The sequence below is a fragment of the Ammodytes marinus genome (genome assembly GCF_949987685.1).
Source record: "Ammodytes marinus genome assembly, contig: scaffold_68, whole genome shotgun sequence".
NCBI classification, from domain to species: Eukaryota; Metazoa; Chordata; class Actinopteri; order Uranoscopiformes; family Ammodytidae; genus Ammodytes; species Ammodytes marinus.
Genome location: NW_027648458.1, coordinates 64053 through 79052, shown reverse-complemented (window position 1 = coordinate 79052; position 15000 = coordinate 64053). Strand labels below are relative to the sequence as shown.

At 40.2% G+C, this 15000-nt stretch overlaps 1 protein-coding gene across 1 annotated transcript in view; it reads left to right on the top strand.

Annotated features, from left to right (window-relative positions):
* The window catches only part of LOC307270502 (sentrin-specific protease 6-like), a 30557-nt gene that overhangs the window by 1427 nt on the left and 14130 nt on the right, over positions 1–15000 (top strand). The window contains exons 2-10 of the mRNA XM_080054385.1: positions 1566–1665; positions 2006–2066; positions 3142–3254; positions 4163–4315; positions 7415–7479; positions 8208–8302; positions 8959–9394; positions 11878–12045; positions 13328–13458. Of these exons, the coding sequence (XP_079910511.1) occupies positions 1566–1665; positions 2006–2066; positions 3142–3254; positions 4163–4315; positions 7415–7479; positions 8208–8302; positions 8959–9394; positions 11878–12045; positions 13328–13458 (1322 nt within the window). The remainder of the gene's footprint in view (positions 1–1565; positions 1666–2005; positions 2067–3141; positions 3255–4162; positions 4316–7414; positions 7480–8207; positions 8303–8958; positions 9395–11877; positions 12046–13327; positions 13459–15000) is intronic.

The window sequence follows — 15000 nt, the reverse complement described above, 5'->3', positions numbered from 1 at the left end:
TTTAAGATATTTTTTGGGCATTTTTATGCTTTATTGACAGTGCAGAGAGACAGAGGTGAAATGGGGCAGAGAGGGGAGTGACATGCAGAGAACGACCGCGGGTGGGAATCGAACCCGGGTCTGCTGCTGGGCCCGGCCCGGGAGGGGGACGCCCTACCAACTGAGCTAAAGGCGCCCCCTGCACATAGCTTTTTATATTCAAGCAGTAAAAAACACATTCTCCATTTAACATCTCAATCCTGCGTCAAGTTGACAGCCTCTTCTAAGGAATATTTGGAAAGAAAATATCGCCAATGCAAACCAGTTGGTCTCTCCTCTCCCCCCCCCTCCCAAAAAAGAAAAATGACACTACACCAGTTTGGCAGCATTTTGGGTTTGGACAGAAAGACAATGGCTATAACCAGCAAGTCTTGATACACAGCCTAGGCTACGGTGAGTCCCCTCTGTTTACATTAGTTTACAGAGCCTAGGCTGTGTATTAACACCAGATTGTGTTTCAGTGCTCACTAGGGCTGGCCCGAATTATTCGAATACTTGTTCGGAAAATTAGTATTCGGAGCTTCGTTTTTTTTTTTTTTTGCAAGAAGCTAGTACTGCAATATAATGTCATCAAATAATTTTATATTTGGATATAAAAGTTAGTAATATTGTAGTAGTAGTAGTAGTAGTAGTATTGCTCATTTAGGAGGATATTACATCACTAAGTGTCATAGCGCATCCATTACTTCACCTCCGAGCGCGTAAATCTTCAACAAAATATGCAGATACTGTCAAAATCGGTTCCAGGGAGTATATAGAGATTATTAACGTTTTTTTTTTTTTTTTTTTTAAATCTTTTTTTATGTTGTTTTTGATGGTGTGTTTTTCTGGAACGAATATTTGAATATTCGCTCGGAAAAAAAACAACGAATATTCGAAGCCTGAAAAATGGCATTCGGGCCAGCCCTAGTGCTCACCCAGTACAGACAGGTAGTGGATCGGTGTGCAAATTTAGCATGAAGTAGATGGCAGCCAGCGATGATGCGTTCAAGGTCTCTTCAGTAATCGTTGAGTATTTGGTGAAAGTAACTTAATGGTGATCAGTTCTATGTAATCTTGTAAAATGTAGTGTTGTTGTTAGGCCAGAAACTTAAACAAAAGAGTTATAGTTAAAGGTGAAGTCTGTGATTCTTGAGAACGCTTGTTGTTAAATTCTCTTTTTCAAATACCTGTCTGTACTGTGTGCTCACTAAAGAAAAATCCAGTGTTAATACACAGCCTAGGCTCTGTAAACGTTCATGTTTCTACTAGCCAAGGTTGGTTCCCTTTGTTAACATACCAGTTTACAGAGCCTAGGCTGTGTATTAACACCAGATTGTTTTCCAGTGCAAATACAGGAAAATAATCTTCCTTATCTGATTTATTTTTTCTTTTCCTGTGGCCGTTATACTCTTTTGTACTTTAGTATGTAGTAAAGTAACAAGAAAGAGTATGCAATTTGGAACGCAGGGTGTGTGTGTGTGTGTGTGTGTGTGTGTGTACTGACATTGTTTGTGTGTTTAAACATTGCCTGTGTGTGTGTTCAGCCTTGGAAAGGAGCGAGACGCGGCGAGATGGAGGATACAAGAACCACAACAACTGGAGTTTCTCTCTGTCTGAGAGCAGTGAAGAGGAGAGGAGGCATGAGTAAGCACTTTAGATCTGTCCAGACACACACACACACACACTCACTCACTCACTCACTCACTCACTCACTCACTCACTCACTCACTCACTCACTCACTCACTCACTCACTCACTCACTCACTCACTCACTCACTCACTCACTCACTCACTCACTCACTCACTCACTCACTCACTCACTCACTCACTCACTCACTCACTCACTCACTCACTCACTCACTCACTCACACACACACTCACACAGATGATTAAACTATCGTAGAAATGCTGATTAGAAATGCATTATATGTATTATTCTGTATATAAAGTATTGTACAGACCATAACATCTATTCTCCCGTCAGTGTGCGTGTGATGAACGTTGAGGAGATGGACAGACAGCAACCGACCTCCGAAGAGAAGAAGGTGAGACATCTCCCTGGGCTCAACTCTCTCGTTAGGCGATAACACTTTCCCCAGTGTGACAACGTTTTCTATTAAAGGAATACTTCACCCATACGGAACCGGCGTTCTATCATTATAAAATCACTATTATAATATAATGAATGAGGTTTTTCTCCCCTCAGTCTTCCCTTAGTCTTCCCTTGGTCCAGCTGTCCTGTTAATCCTAACCCTACATTTTACTAATGTGATGTCACACTAGTAAAATGTAGGGTTAGACCATAAAACACTCTTTCTGCCTTTTCTCAGGCTAAGATGAACCGATTTCTAAAATGTTTTGCACATTTATACTACATAGGATCTCAGAGTTCAATACACCTTCATGTTCTCACCGGTGAAGTAGGTCTTTAAATAGACTTTTGAAGGTGCAGTATGTAGAATATATTGGCATTTTTCAGAGCAGACTTGGTAGAAATGTAATATAATTTTCTTAAATACAGTGTCTAAATTTGTGTATAACTGTTTGAAAATAAAAGTAGTTTTTTCCTTTTATTTCCTTTAGAATAAACCATATATCTTGTCGTTGAAGACCACTGTAGCTTCTGTGATTATTACAAAGGGAGCGTTGCAAGCTAGAACTTTCACCGCTTGATGCCACTAAATATTAGGATATTACACACTGCACATTTAAACCTGCAGTGTGTAGAATTTTGGGTTTTATTTCCTAGCAGATTTTGTAGAAAGTAATTATAATATCCATAAGTACATTTAATTTAGTGCATAATAGCTGAAAAATATGTTTTGAATGATTTTTTTTCCCTTAGAAAGGGTCTCATATATGTCCATATTTCTGCATATCTTGGACCAAGGCCTAGTGCCGCCATCTTGAAAGTGTCATAGTTGGAATGTCATCAGGTGCATTGTTTAAAATGTAGAATTGTTCTTGTCCTTGAAGGCCACTGTAGCTTCTGTTATTATTCTAAAGGGTTGGGGTTACCCAGGGAGTGTTGCATTCTAGAACTTTGTAGAACTTTCTTGAAGATGTCATATTACACACTGCACCTTTAATTTAATTGTGTGCATTGTCTCTGTCCCCCAGCCTCCCTCTCTCAGGCATTTCCCCTCTGCTGACCCTATTAGAACATACGAGAACCGGCCAAATAACAATCATCACATGAGACCGCTCAACAAGCTAGCTCCCAAAAGACTCAGGTACACAACTATCTATCCTGGTTATACTGTGTGAATGTGTGTAGTTTCTTTATTTGTCAATTTACACAATGAATGTTCTTATTACATAAAGTAGAGCAAATGTAGGGGAGAACGGGGTAATTTGTCACACGGGTTGGCTAGAGTAAAAAGTGTGCCGACTTACCCCGTTCTCCCCTAATCATACTTATGTAATACTAATTCTGAAAATGCTCTTCACAAGTGTTAGAAGTGTCAATATTTCATATATTTGGTGAAATATTTCTACTTTTTTTTAAATCATATCATCTTTTCTCATATAGTTCAGTCCAGTGATAATAAATATTGAGACATATTTTTAGTCAAAAATTTACTATTTTTTTTTGGCATTTTTCCCGGTTTTTGGTCTGAATAAATTATATTTTGTGATGAAGTGCTTCCATTTATTCTGAAGTGAATTATTTATTTCAGTTATTAAGACCAGAAAAGTAGTATAATAGGAGATCTTTAAACAATACACAGAAAGACAAGCACATACAAAGGACAGAATTCGAAGAAAAAAAAAAAATACTATATGGAAGCACTTCATAAAAAAAAAAGACAGCCAGCACTCACTCAGTAGTTTTAAATTTGGAATAAGAGGAAGACAAATTAAATCGAATTTCTTCAAGGTGCAAACAAGAACCCATATCATTTATTATTATTTATTTTTGATCTTACATTGTTATAAGTGTATACTTCTTCCTGCTCCTTTTCGGGCATGTCACATCAATACAGATAATTTTTTTTCTTTTTTTTTTGTGAAGTCTTTTAAACATAAATTTTGTTTATTGTATTTTTATGCTTTTCATTTAGTTTTGTATTGTTTTTGATATGTCTGAAAAAAAATAAAAAAAATAAAATTAAATGAATTGTCCCTCTGTCTCCTGCAGTGAGGTCCCTATCACCGTAGCAACACCGTCTCCGATGCCAAACAGAACCAATTACTTCATCATCAGCCCGACGCCGTCACAGGGCATTGTGCTGCAGGGACGGCACTTCCAACACGCACAGATGCCCTCCGCACTACGCAAGCCTGTACAGAGGTGTGTGTGTGTCTGTCTGTCTGTCTGTCTGTCTGTCTGTCTGTCTGTCTGTCTGTCTGTCTGTCTGTCTATCTATCTATCTATCTATCTATCTATCTATCTATCTATCTATCTATCTATCTGTCTGTCTGTCTGTCTGTCTGTCTGTCTGTCTGTCTGTCTGTCTGTCTGTCTGTCTGTCTGTCTGTCTGTCTGTCTGTCTGTCTGTCTGTCTGTCTGTCTGTCTATCTATCTATCTATCTATCTATCTATCTATCTATCTATCTATCGATCATGTCCATAGGGAGTGCATCACAACACAATTTTAGGGAAAGTCAAAGAGTGGGGGGCTTCAACATTTTATTAAAAGTAAGTGTTTTCGGCTGTAAAAGTTGAATTACGGGACATTTATTGCATTAGTAAGACATTCCTCTCTTTTGGTTTTTATTTTCAAGCAGCCTTGACTTGAAGGAAAGGTAAGACCTTGCAACACTATCCCTGCGTTCCAATCCCCATACTTCCCTACTATTCAGTATGCCAGAAAAAGATTTAGGATGTCCCAATACATGCACGTCAATTGTAGTATGCTGAACATACATAAATGCCTCCACTAACTCCAATAGCATTTTGGAGTATTCGTCTTTATTCTTGACATTTCTCGACATAATGAAAAAAGATCTTCCTTATCTGTTATTTTTCTCTTTCTCCTGTGGCCCTAAAACTCTTCTGTACTTTAGTATGTAGTGTAGTAAAAAGACTAAAACTCTTCTGTACTTTAGTATGTAGTGTAGTGAAAAGACTAAAACTCTTCTGTACTTTAGTATGTAGTGTAGTGAAAAGACTAAAACTCTTCTGTACTTTAGTATGTAGTGTAGTAAAAAGACTAAAACTCTTCTGTACTTTTAGTATGTAGTGTAGTAAAAAGAAAAAGTATGTGATTTGGAACGCAGTGTATGAGTGAATATTTAACAGACTCATTTCACGTTGTGTATATTTTTATGTAGACATAGCGCTACCCACACTTTCATATGTTGCTAATTGACATTCTACTCACTCGTGCATCTTGACTGTTCCATAGACACACCACATAGGGAATTAATCTTGATAACTTCATTTAAACCTGCAGTGTGTAGAATTTTGGGTTTTATTTCCTAGCAGATTTTGTAGAAAGTAATTATAATATCCATAAGTACATTTAATTTAGTGCATAATAGCTGAACATTTTTTTTTTAATTGTTTTTTTCCCCTTAGAAAGGGTCTCATATATGTCCATATTTCTGCATATTTTGGACCAAGGCCTAGTGCCGCCATCTTGAAAGTGTCATAGTTGGAATGTCATCAAGTGCATCGTTTAAAATTTAGAATTGTTCTTGTCCTTGAAGGCCACTGTAGCTTCTGTTATTATTCTAAAGGGTTGGGGTTACCCAGGGAGTGTTGCATTCTAGAACTTTGTAGAACTTACTTGATGATGTCATATTACACACTGCACCTTTTAAAGTCGCTACGAGGAACTTTTAAATATTCCTGAAACAGTCTAATTTTTCCTCTGATGATCATGAATTCTTGTACATCGTCTTATTATCTTTTGGGAGAAGAAGCCTGTGTCATTTCCAATCAAGAAAAAAAACTTGCTGGTTTCATAAAAGTAACTTTAAAGGTGCAGTGTGTAATATGACATCATCAAGAAAGTTCTACAAAGTTCTAGAATGCAACGCTCCCTGGGTAACCCCAACCCTTTAGAATAATAACAGAAGCTACAGTGGCCTTCAAGGACAAGAACAATTCTAAATTCTAAACAATGCACCTGATGACATTCCAACTATAACACTTTCAACATGGCGGCACACAGGCCTTGGTCCAAAGTATGGAGAAATATGGACATATATGAGACCCTTTCTAAGGGAAAAAAAAAATATAAAAAATGTTTTCAGCTATTATGCACTAAATTAAACGTACTTATGGATATTATAATTACTTTCTACAAAATCTGCTAGGAAATAAAACCCAAAATTCTACACACTGCAGGTTTAAGTCAACATTTGCCAGGGGTATGAAACATTTTGGTATTGACTGTGCAGCAGTGGGTGTGAGTTGTCTGGTGTTATTCAACAGTCTCTAACTCTTATCTCCTCAGTCTGGCTTATGATTAGCTCAACTGGACTCAAGTTTATTTTTATGTTGTGCTGAAATATGTGAGATATCCTTCACCTCACAATCTATATACAGTGACCTTTAAAGCCATATCTGTTGTGTCTGTTTACATAAACATATAAGCTATCGGGCCGCTCCGGTGGCGTAGTGGATAGAGCGCGTACCATATCGGCTCCGGCCTTCGTTGCAGTGGCCGCGGGTTCAAATCTGACCCGTGGACCTTTACTGCAGGTCATCCCCTCTCTCTCTCTCTCTCTCTCTCTCTCTCTCTCTCTCTCACCATTTCAATTCTGTACTGTCCAATAAAGCTTGAAAATGCCCAAAAAACAAAATGAATGCCGCTTTTGAGGACTAAATGGATATTCTAGCCGTGTGTACTTAAGTTATGAGTTTTAAAGATGTGATTTTTAATAATTTGATTAATTTTAAATCAGTCTAATACAATGTCCTGATGTCCAAAAACTACTGACTACACCACCACCTGTAGATTCATCCGCCACTGAAAATAGTCCCAAACTAAATTGTTCTGTATTACACTCAACAAAAATATAAACGCAACACTTTTGTTTTTCCTCCCATTTTTCATGAGATGGACTTAAAGATCTAAAATTCATTCCAGATACACAATATTACCATTTCTCTCAAACATTGTTCACAACCTGTGCACTAATCATGATGTCAGATCAGCATCTTGATGTGGCACACCTGTGAGGTGGGATGGATTATCTCAGCAAAGCAGAAGTGCTCACTATCACACATTTAGACAGATTTGTGAACAATGTTTGAGAGAAATGGTAATATTGTGTATCTGGAATGAATTTTAGATCTTTAAGTCCATCTCATGAAAAATGGGAGCAAAAACAAAAGTGTTGCGTTTATATTTTTGTTGAGTGTATTTTACCGTGTTAATCCCAAACTAAATTGTTCTGTATTATATTAAATGTAATTTTTTTTTCTTCTCTCCTTCAGAAATGACTTCATCACGCAAGCTGAGGAAGTGGACAGCATCGTACTCACCTGTCCAGAGATGGCAGGTAAAGGTGGACACACACACACACACACACACTCGCTCGCAAGCACACACACACACACACACACACACGCTCGCTCGCAAGCACGCACGCACACACACACGCGCGCGCAGACACACACCCTCTCTCTCACTCACGCACGCAGTCAGTCAGTCAGTCAGTCAGTCAGTCAGTCAGTCAGTCAGTCAGTCAGTCACTCACTCACTCACTCACTCACTCACTCACTCACTCACTCCCCCCCTCACACACACACACACACACACACACACACACACACACACACACACACACACACACACACACACACACACACACACACACACACACACACACACACACACACACACACACACACACACACACACACACACACACACACACACACACTCTCACTCACTCACTCACTCACTCACTCACTCACTCACTCACTCACTCACTCACTCACTCACTCACTCACTCACTCACTCACTCACTCACTCACTCACTCACTCACTCACTCACTCACTCACTCACTCACTCACTCACTCACTCACTCACTCACTCACTCACTCACTCACTCACTCTCTCACTCACTCTCTCACTCACTCGCACACACACTCACACACACACACTCACTCCCCCACTCACTCACTCACTCACACACACACACACACACACTCTCTCACTCTCTCTCTCTCTCTCCCTCTCTCTTTCTCTCATGTAATAAGTGGTTTTTGTCTTGATCGTTCTAGATGACGAGTCGCCGAATATCAAACGTCGCATCCAGCAGAAGAGGAAGCCGCTGGCTGGCTGCTGTAGCTTCCCCTCGCAGGTCAAAGCTCCAGAGGTAGAGACACCGGGCTGATCAGTAATGTTTGTTTTAATCCAATTTGATTTGATTTGATTTGATTCAATTTATTTCAGACATATCAAACATACAAAACAAAATGAAAAGCATGGAAATACAATAAACAAATTATGTTTTCACAAAAAAAAAAATAATAATAATAATTATCTGTATTTCTGAGATATGCCTGAAAAGGAGCAGGAAGAAGTATACACTTATTTAATCCTACCCCTTTTCCATAGTAAAAAAAATAAAAAATAAAAATATTAATAAAAAATAAAAATATTAATAAAAAATAAAAATATTTTAATGTTAGTTTTTAAGGCATTTAATGGAGTATTTGGCAGAGATTTTAACCTTAAATATAGAATATACAGCTCCGGAAAAAATTAAGAGACCAGTCTGGATTTTTCTTCAATCTTCATCTCTACATTACTTATTGAAAATGCTCTTTAATGACAATTTTTTTTATTGTGAATTTGGTAGAAATGTTGTCAGTAGTTTATAGTATAAAACCAACATGTTCACTCTACTCAAACATATGCCTATAAAGAGTAAAACGAGAGACACTGAACATTTGGAGCGGTCTCTCTTAATTTTTTCCACAGCTTTAGAATATATACAATCAAAACAATCTTGTCTTTCTCTATCCTCAGCCTCTCCGACCGACCGTCTACCATAGCGTGTGTTTGAAGTGCAACGCGCCTTCCACAGACGGCATCAAGTGTTTAAACTGTGGTGCATTCATCCAGGGTGGGGGGTCTCCTTCGTCCTCTCCTACCCCACGACCGCCTCTCCGAACCCAGCCTTCACCGGGCCCTCAACACCCCCCCATGCTCCAGCAAAACTTCTACAAACCGGCTTCTTCCATGAACGTTACCGTGAGGGCCCCACCGAAAGTGCCCGTTAGGGGGGATTTGGTGCCTGTTCGTGGGGATACGCTGCCCGTTCGAATCATCTCGACTTCCAGGGGAAATGCCTTACTGTCCCCCCCGCTCCCGGCTGGCACGTCCGCTTGCTGTGGAGCCCGCAACCCAAAGCCCAAAGCACGGAGGACGTCAGCGGCCAAACTGCACCAACTCAACGACCCAAGTGAGTGGTAGAATAATGTATACTGTGTGGAGAGATAAAGATGGCGTGAGATTTTGGCTGTGACTTGTGTTCCTAGATTTAGTAAGGGATAATGTAGCGCGAACGGGTCACTCTCCAGAAATAAAGACCGACAGGGTGAACTGGGTTTCTATAAAATCGAAGGCTCAAAAAGATTTATTTTTATTTTTATTTTTTTCAAGATAAAGATAAAAGATTTGGTAAAAGCTGAAACTGCTGGATGATGGAATTAAACTGTGGGGATCTTTGACAACCTGTCACTGTTTATTTTGTCAGTCTGAAGCTTTTTATTACTTACTTTTACCACTTCCGTTTTCATTATAAAGTAGAACAGATTTAGGGGGGCGTCCTTAGCTCAGTTGGTAGGGCGTCCCCCCCCCCCCATGGGCCTCGGCCAGCAGCGGACCCGGGTTCGATTCCAGCCCGTGGTCGTTCTGTGCATGTCACTCCCCTCTCTGCCCCATTTCAACTCTGTCTCTACACTATCAATAAAGCATAAAAATGCCAAAAAATATCTTTAAAAAAAAACAGATTTAGACAAAAAAAAAAAGACAAATTGTTTCAAGTTCTGCATTTAAAGGTGCAGTGTGTAATATGACATCATGAAGAAAGTTCTACAAAGTTCTAGAATGCAACGCTCCCTGGGTAACCCCAACCCTTTCGAATAATAACAGAAGCTACAGTGGCCTTCAAGGACAAGAACAATTCTAAATTTTAAACAATGCACCTGATGACATTCCAACTATGACACTTTCAAGATGGCGGCACTAGGCCTTGGTCCAAGATATGCAGAAATATGGACATATATGAGACCCTTTCTAAGGGAAAAAATTATAATTCAAAAAAAAAAATTCAGCTATTATGCACTAAATTAAATGTACTTATGGATATTATAATTACTTTCTACAAAACCTGCTAGGAAATAAAACCAAAAATTCTACACACTGCAGCTTTAAAGAAAGATAAATACACGTCATATCAAAAGCTCCAACATGAGGACATTCTGGGCTTTTCTGAACGGACCATTTCATACTCAAAGTTCTTTTGACTTCAGGCGTTAAAACAAATAAACAAAGATGACATCACCAGACAGACGTCACTGCTGAAGGAAAAGTCAATAAAAGATGGCGGTCGTGGATTCCAGCAGAGATCTGTACAAACACAAAACATGCTCCAGGCAAACGGCTCTCTGGAAGGCCACTGAGAAAAACACACATAGAAAAACACAGACTGTGTTCGAAAAGCCCTACTAACGTCCTACTCATACTAAAAGCCCTACTAACGTCCTATTCATACTAAAAGCCCTACTAATGTCCTACTCATACTAAAAGCCCTACTAACGTCCTATTCATACTAAAAGCCCTACTAACGTCCTACTCATACTAAAAGCCCTACTAACGTCCTATTCATACTAAAAGCCCTACTAACGTCCTACTCATACTAAAAGCCCTACTAATGTCCTACTCATACTACTTTTGACGTCAATTTGAGTATGTAACGGTTTTGTATGCGAGTTTGTGTAGGCGAGAAATGCCCGGATGAGTACTAACTTCCGGGAAGATTTTCCCTGCGTTCCGAATTATATAGTTTCTACTATTTAGTATGGTAGAAAAAAGATTTAGTATGTCCCGATTCTTGTGGCCTGATTTAGGATGGTTAGAAATACCTGGATGTCCTACTAAATCCGGCCGAGATTGTTAGTGTTGAAAACAACATCCTATTTGGGCGATTCTGACCCACAATCCAGTGCGTGAATCAAAACTGTGAATGTCTGTAGCTCAGTGTGTAGGGTAGTTGACCCTCAACTGCAGGGTCGGTGGTTGGATCCCCCGTCTCCCCGCCACATGTCCAAGTGTCCCTGGGCAAAGAGACACTGAACCCTAAATGTCTCCTGATAGTTAGCTTGCACCCTGCGTGGTAGCTGCTGCTGCTATCGGTGTATGAATGTGTGCTCCAGTTGTAAGTCGCTTTGGATAAAAGCGTCTGATAAATGACATGTAATGTCTATAGCCAATCAAACATCAGATATATCAAAGTATTAAAAGGTGCAGTGTGTAATATGACATCATCAAGAAAGTTCTACAAAGTTCTAGAATGCAACGCTCCCTGGGTAACCCCAACCCTTTAGAATAATAACAGAAGCTACAGTGGCCTTCAAGGACAAGAACAATTCTAAATTTTAAACAATGCACCTGATGACATTCCAACTATGACACTTTCAAGATGGCCGGCACTAGGCCTTGGTCCAAAATATGCAGAAATATGGACATATATGAGAACCTTTCTAAGGGAAAAAATAATAATTCAAAAAAAATGTTTCAGCTATTATGCACTAAATTAAATGTACTTATGGATATTATAATTACTTTCTCCAAAATCTGCTAGGAAATAAAACCCACAATTCTACACACTGCAGGTTTAATAATAATAATAATTTAATAACATTTCTCTGTGTATTTCTGCAGTTGTCTTATCCAGTGACGATGAGGAGGAGGGAGACACGGCCAGCACGGGCAGCGTGAACAGACTGGACTCTGTGTCGCCTCGACCGGCCGACTCGGCTCACAGCTCACCGGCGCCATCCGGTGGCAGAGTGGCAGACTGCGCCCACTCCAGTGCAGCAGCCGTCAGGGGTAAATACACATTCCGAATCGCATACTTTCTACTATATAGTTTGGTAGAAAAAAGATTTAGGATGTCCCGATTCTTGTGGCCAGATTTAGGATGGTTAGAAGTATACCCGGATGTCCTACTTCATGCGGCCAAGATTGTTAGTGTTGAAAAGTGCATCCTATTTGGGGCGATTCTGACCCACAATCCAGTGCGCACGTGAAGTGACGTTACACATCGACGAAGCCTCCATATGAAAACAAACGGGGATGCGACGGATATAAAAGCAAGAGGCAAGATCAAGGCGCAATGTTATGATGAAATAAGAGAGTAAAAGTATGTCCCAATAGTATGCCTACTGCATCCTAACTAGATTCTTTTTATCGTCGGATGTAGTATGTAGAATAGAAAAAAGAAAGAGTATGCGATTCGGAACGCAACCATACTTACATATTCACACTAATAATTTTAAAGTTCCTCGTAGCACCTTTAAATCAATGGATAACTAAACAATACATGAGGTGATGCTTTCAAGATACAGCCCTGGAAAAAATTTAGAGACCAGTCTGGATTTTTCTTCAATCTTCATCTCTACATTACTTAATGGAAATGCTCTTTAATGACAAATCATTTATTGTGAATTTGGTAGAAATGTTGTCAGTAGTTTATATTATAAAACCAAAATGTTCATTCTACTCAAACATATGCCTCTAAAGAGTAAAACGAGAGACACTGAACATTTGGAGTGGTCTCTTAATTTTTTCCAGAGCTGTGGGCAAATTATGGTATACTATATCAAGACAGAAAAAAAAACAAATCTTCATGTCAAGCAGATGCTACATTTTAAAGTAGCAACGAGGAACTTTGAAATATTTCCTAAACAGTCTAATTTTTCCTCTGATGATCATAAATTACATGTAACAGCAAACGAGACCATCAGTGCAAAGAATGCTAATTTTATATCGTTTTTCTTAAAGCTGGGGTGGAGAATTTGGGGAGAAAATAGCAGTTGGGATAGAGATTTGAATCCAAATACCTCAACCGCTCCACTTGTTCTCTTTGGTCCCTCCCCTATGGTCCCTCCCTGACACGCTGCTCTACACCAACAAAGTCGTGCAAAAGTGAATGGACAGTCCCCAACAGCCAATAAGAACAGAGAATCGGAGCCTCGCTCTGATTGGTCAAAGTGTACAGCTCATGTTAACTTTGACCAATCAGAAATCACATACCCCAGCTTTAATGGCTTTGGGTTTGTGCTTTGTTTGATAAGTGCTATATAAATAAAGCTTCATATTGTGTTGACAGCGCCCCCTGGAGGGCGTGTGGAGGCTGCAGGTAAGTTAACCGCAGCAGAGCTTGAGGAACTCGGCCCCGAATTCTTTGAGGACGTCAATCTGAAGATCTCTATACCGCGAAGAGGACGCATGAAAGACCAGGTGTGTGTGTGTGTGTGTCTGTGTGTGTGTGTGTGTGTGTGTGTGTGTGTGTGTGTGTGTGTGTGTGTGTGTGTGTGTGTGTGTGTGTGTGTGTGTGTGTGTTGTGTGTGTCTGTCTCTCTCTCCCTCTGTGTGTGTGTCTCTCCCTCTGTGTGTGTGTGTGTCTCTCTCTCCCTCTGTGTGTGTGTGTGTGTCTCTCCCTCTCGGTGTGTGTGTGTGTGTGTGTGTGTCTCTCTCTCCCTCTGTGTGTGTGTGTGTGTCTCTCTCTCCCTCTGTGTGTGTGTGTGTGTGTCTCTCTCTCCCTCTGTGTGTGTGTGTGTGTGTGTGTGTGTGTGTGTGTCTCTCTCTCCCTCTGTGTGTGTGTGTGTGTGTGTGTCTCTCCCTCTCGGTGTGTGTGTGTGTGTGTGTGTGTGTGTCTCTCTCTCCCTCTGTGTGTGTGTCTCTCTCTCCCTCTGTGTGTGTCTGTGTCTCTCCCTCTCGGTGTGTGGGTGTGTGTGTCTCTCTCTCCCTCTGTGTGTGTGTGTGTGTGTGTGTCTCTCCCTCTGTTTGTGTGTGTCTCTCTCTCCCTCTGTGTGTGTGTGTGTGTGTGTGTGTGTGTGTGTGTCTCTCTCTCCCTCTGTGTGTGTGTGTGTCTCTCTCTCTCCCTCTGTGTGTGTGTGTGTGTCTCTCCCTCTGTGTGTGTGTGTGTGTCTCTCCCTCTGTGTGTGTGTCTCTCTCTCCCTCTGTGTGTGTGTGTGTGTCTCTCTCTCCCTCTCGGTGTGTGTGTGTGTGTCTCTCCCTCTCGGTGTGTGTGTGTGTGTCTCTCTCTCCCTCTGTGTGTGTGTGTGTGTGTCTCTCCCTCTCGGTGTGTGTGTGTGTGTCTCTCCCTCTCGGTGTGTGTGTGTGTGTGTGTGTGTGTGTGTGTGTGTGTGTGTGTGTGTGTGTGTGTGTGTGTGTGTGTGTGTGTGTGTGTGTGTGTGTGTGTGTGTGTGTGTGTGTGTGTGTGTGTGTGTGTGTGTGTGTGTGTGTGTGTGTGTGTGCGTTGAACTATGAACTTTACCTGCCAACTCACGTTTCGATTTGTATCACAATTTTAGACCCTACAATGATATTTTAGAAATTTGAAATTAAGCATTTTATTTAAATAACATTTATAATAACATTTAACTTAATGTTACATTTAAACCTGCAGTGTGTAGAATTTTGGGTTTTATTTCCTAGCAGATTTTGTAGAAAGTAATTATAATATCCATAAGTACGTTTTAATTTAGTGCATAATAGCTGAATTTTTTTTTTTATTATTATTTTTTCCCTTAGAAACGGTCTCATATATGTCCATATTTCTGCATATTTTGGACCAAGGCCTAGTGCCGCCATCTTGAAAGTGTCATAGTTGGAATGTCATCAGGTGCATTGTTTAAAATTTAGAATTGTTCTTGTCCTTGAAGGCCACTGTAGCTTCTGTTATTATTCGAAAGGGGTGGGGTTACCCAGGGAGCGTTGCATTCTAGAACTTTGTAGAACTTTCTTGATGATGTCATATTACACACTGCACCTTTAATGT